The 2,500-nt window shown below is 43.3% G+C and overlaps 1 protein-coding gene across 1 annotated transcript in view; it reads right to left on the reverse strand.

Moving 5' to 3' along the window:
* Positions 1–2,500, reverse strand: part of arid4a (AT-rich interactive domain 4A) — a 35,802-nt gene that overhangs the window by 12,214 nt on the left and 21,088 nt on the right. The window contains exons 17-18 of the mRNA XM_078277199.1: positions 1,959–2,117; positions 1,531–1,612 (exon numbers count right to left, since the gene is read on the reverse strand). Coding sequence (XP_078133325.1) covers positions 1,531–1,612; positions 1,959–2,117 — 241 coding nt within the window. The remainder of the gene's footprint in view (positions 1–1,530; positions 1,613–1,958; positions 2,118–2,500) is intronic.

Raw genomic sequence — 2,500 nt, forward strand, 5'->3', positions numbered from 1 at the left:
AATCGATCAAGTCTCAAACGCAAAGTGCATTTAGGTTTTGTGTTTACTTGTGCCAGACGCCCCGGTGTAGATACAACAAGTAGAGTCAGTCGACATTACACAATAAGAATATGAATCTGTGTTAAAGGTTCCCTCAGAGGTTCAACCATCAAATGAATGATGTATGTGGTTCATAGTGGGAGTCGTGATATCATAACGGTGAGGTTAGGACGACGTGAAATACAGTTATTAATCACATATTATTATGCTGTGTTAAAGAAACAATTCCAGGACTTTTCCAAAACTTTCTGGGTCTATGTTTCCAAAACCTTTCCAGGCCTGGGATTAGCATTTTTTAAATTCCATAACGTTTCCAGCTTTTTTCAAGACGTATGAACCCTGTTCAACTGTCATCTACCTGCCACCTTGGCAGCCAATGAGAACTGAGTGACTCAGAGGGTTTTTTTGCCATTGTTGTTCTTTCACATTTCAACCAAGTCTGCCATTTGCTTGGATTTGAGCTACTGGGGCGAAGAGGCTGGCTGAAATAAGCAACCAACAAAAAGATGAGGATGATTCAAAGAAAAGTAAAAGAAGACATTTTAATACCAAGTGGACAGTTGGGGACAGTGAGTCTGACTGCTGTAGATGTGACAGAAAGACATAAACGTTGTTAATCCAGCCAGCACATACCTCTGTTTATTTCCTGTTTTCCAGTCAAATCAACACTAGTCGATTGTTGAACTCCTACCATCCAATATTCCAGTCAGATTCCCTGTGTTCCCTCAGAAGGAATCTCTGCACATGGGGGAGCTCTGGTAATGACATTTAGAGCCTGTTTAGAGGCTAAAACAGGTTTAAAACCTGCCCTGTTTCAGCCTGTTGGGTGCTAACGCTAGCAGGAGGATAACACGGTGTAGGCAGCACTGGTTGGTTTAGTTCTTCTCTACTGACAGCTCTCCACGTTTACACACAACAGAGCTACGGGGGGGAATAGACCAGGAGTCTCCTTTAAGAGCCCTGAATCATGGACACAATTTGTAAAAAGTCTGATGATGACAAGCAAACACCTTTTAGCATGCTTGTTTTCTGGATGGAGTTTGGTTCTATGAGTGTTCTGACAATCTGTTACACACATTTTATTGCTCGAATTGAAATATTTCAACTCCCATGAATGACGCAGATTTGCGTCATTGCATTGACTTTGTACGTCATCAACCCGAGACGTGTTTGGTTGAGTTTTACGTTACAGTTGAAAATGTTAAAACATCGCCCTTGTTTAGAAAGATGGCCGGTTGTAAAACGATCAGGCAGCGGCAAAAAAAACTACTTTTAAAATGCTTGTTTTCTGGATTTGACTATGCAGGACAATCTCAACGCTGATTGGCTTTCGTGACACAGCGTCATGCAGATTGTGACGTAAATGTGCGTCTTTGCATCGACTTTGTAAGTTCTTAAACCAAGACAGGGTTTGATGGGAGTTCTGCTGTTTCTGTGGAGTGATAAAACGTTAACGTATCGGCCTACAGCCAACAGGAAATAACCTCTTACCTTCACCTTCTTCCTGCGTCTCGTCTTGGTTCCTTTCTCCGGGGGCCAGATGATCCGGTCGGCCTTCACCCACTCATCGTACCTGTGGATCAGACACACACAGACAGACACACACACACAGAGAGAGAGACACACACATACACAGACCGACAGAGACAGACACACACACACACACACAGACAGAGACACACACACACACACAGAGAGATACAGACAGACAGACACACACACACAGAGAGAGAGACACACACATACACAGACCGACAGAGACAGACACACACACACACACACACAGACAGAGACACACACACACACACAGAGAGATACAGAGAGAGACACACACAGACAGACACACACAGAGCAGATGATGAGAGCAGCACGGTGAGGACAGACTCCGTGTCTAAGCGCTGAGCGTAGGGAGAACTGACCTGACGTTCCAGCCGTAGTAGTGAACCAGGTAGAACTGCTCTCCGTTGTCCACGTCTGTCTTCTTGATGTGAGCCTCGTAGATCTTCTGAGTCTTTCCTTTACCGTACTTCACCCGGACCTTCGTCCCCATCACAGAGTCCCCGTCCTCCTCTTCCTCGCTGCCGACACACAAACACAGGTTAACGTCTCACAGGTTAACGAGTCCAGTCTCTAACGGCGCTTTCACGCCGGGGTCGTCTTCCCGTTGACCTGCAACTTTGGGTTTTTCTGGGTCGAAATTTCAACATTTTGTTCTTTTCCTACATTTTTTCGTTTTTGTCCATTTTATTACTTTTTGTCACTTTTTCCAATGTTTTCTTCTTCACTTTTTTCTAATTTTTTGTCACCTTTGGTGATGTTTTTGATGTTTTTTTGGTAACTTTTTTCAGCGTTTTTAAAAAACAAAATTTTAATTAATTAATTCCAAAGAACAAAAATATAGAAAAACAACAACGACCTAAACTTGTTTCTAAAGCATCACGTTTCATCCACCACTGAGCAG

This window comes from Sander vitreus, chromosome 20, assembly GCF_031162955.1.
Source record: "Sander vitreus isolate 19-12246 chromosome 20, sanVit1, whole genome shotgun sequence".
Classification (NCBI taxonomy): Eukaryota; Metazoa; Chordata; class Actinopteri; order Perciformes; family Percidae; genus Sander; species Sander vitreus.